Genomic DNA, 1,841 nt, shown 5'->3' with positions numbered 1-1,841 from the left:
TTAGCGTCGACTGCCGTATATGTGTATACATATACATATATGTGTGCCTAGTGGAGGAGTACTTTCTGTTAAGTCTCCTATAGTGTATATAATATACATATATATCCATGCATGTGTAATACAAGTATGTAAGAAGTTGTATATATATGTATATACAGTGTCATATTTCTTTCCATGAATTCACCTATAGTGTATATACCATATATATATATATATGTACATCTCCATGTATGTGTATTACGAGTATGTAAGAAATTGTATATATGTGTATATAGTGTCATATTTCTTTCCATGAATATAGTGTATATACCATTATATATATATGTATACAAATGTCCATGAATGTGTATTACAAGTATGTAAGAAGCTATATATAGATGTGTGTTATGTAGTGAAGGCTCTCACACATTTGCGTTGGACGGTGTGATGGATGTATTTACAGGTGACTATGACGCGCATGCGACAACGAATTGCGGAGCGATTGAAGGCCGCGCAGAATGCCGCGGCAATGCTAACAACTTTCAACGAAGTATGTTTTCTGTTCTTTTTCATGCCACCTGTATTTCTATTGCATCTTCTTCTGTAGGACTTCTTTGGGGTAACTACAACGACAATAGGCAGCAACAGCAACACTTACAGCAGCCGCAGACAGCAAATATCCATCACGCACAGCAGCAGCAGCAGTAGCATCAGCGGCAGCAGTAGCACCAGCAGCAGCAGTAGCACCAGCAGCAGTAGGCACACACTCGCGTAGACACAGTCACACAGACACACATATACACACGGATACGCACAGAGAGAGAGAGATATACACAATTATACATATACACACAGACATATACACGTACATACCCACAGAGAGGCTAGACTCACACACCACATACACGCAAACATAGATATACGTCTACGCTGAATAGAGATATACATAAACACACACACAGATATATGCATTCACACTGGCGGAGAGAGATGTACATACATACGCATACAGAGATATACATACACAAACACACACTGATACGCATACACACGCAGAGAGATATTCGTACACACGTACACTAGTACACACACCCACACAGAAACTCACACACTCACATGTGCTGTGCTTACAACAGCAGTCTCTTTTCTTCAGTGCGTTCGTTCTCTTTTTTTCACTAGTCATTGTACTGCAGAACTAAGTCCATAGAAGCAGCAGCAGTAGCAGCAGCGTCAACAGCATTGCCGGCAACACCAGCGGCAGCAACAGCAGGAGCATCAGGGCAGCAACACTGCGCGTCAGAGGGCCAGCAGCAGCAGGAAAGTAGCAGCAGTGCCTCTACCGTCAACAGCAGCAGCAACAGCAGCAGCAACAGCAGCAGGAGCAGTACCAAGAGCACGAACAGTAACAACCACAACAGCAACAGGAGTGCCACCACCAACAACAGCAGCAACAGCAGTAGCAGCAACAAGAGCACCAGCAATAACAACGGGAGCAGCAACAACAGCATCATAAAGTTTATTACCTTCGTATGACTAGAGGTCTCTACTGTCTTCTATTAATGTAGTCCCTACACAACACTACACACAAAAGGGGAGGGCATACAGAATATATACGTCTTCCTGTAACATACACATACATGTATATATATATATATACAAATATCTACGTTTTTCCGTGTACTGTAGTGATGCGAACACAACACACTACATTCAAGAAAGGTGGGCATACGAAATATATACGTACTTGTGTTTCATGTACATATAGTACTATATTTCAGTATGACACGTCTTCTTGATATGTAGTAGTGTTGTGTTCGCATCACTACAGTACACGGAAAAAACGTAGACTATTTGTACTATAT

The 1,841-nt window shown here is 41.5% G+C and overlaps 1 protein-coding gene across 1 annotated transcript in view; it reads left to right on the top strand.

Moving 5' to 3' along the window:
* The first annotated feature begins 448 nt into the window (after positions 1 to 448).
* LOC131479457 (dihydrolipoyllysine-residue succinyltransferase component of 2-oxoglutarate dehydrogenase complex, mitochondrial-like) overlaps positions 449 to 1,841 on the top strand; it is a 13,030-nt gene continuing 11,637 nt past the window's right edge. Inside the window, exon 1 of the mRNA XM_058659956.1 lies at positions 449 to 529. Within this exon, the coding sequence (XP_058515939.1) occupies positions 449 to 529 (81 nt within the window). The remainder of the gene's footprint in view (positions 530 to 1,841) is intronic.

This window comes from Ochotona princeps, unplaced genomic scaffold (genome assembly GCF_030435755.1).
Source record: "Ochotona princeps isolate mOchPri1 unplaced genomic scaffold, mOchPri1.hap1 HAP1_SCAFFOLD_2975, whole genome shotgun sequence".
Lineage (NCBI taxonomy): Eukaryota > Metazoa > Chordata > Mammalia > Lagomorpha > Ochotonidae > Ochotona > Ochotona princeps.
The sequence above is the reverse complement of the archived record's forward strand: the minus strand, read 5'-3'. Positions and strand labels throughout refer to the sequence as shown.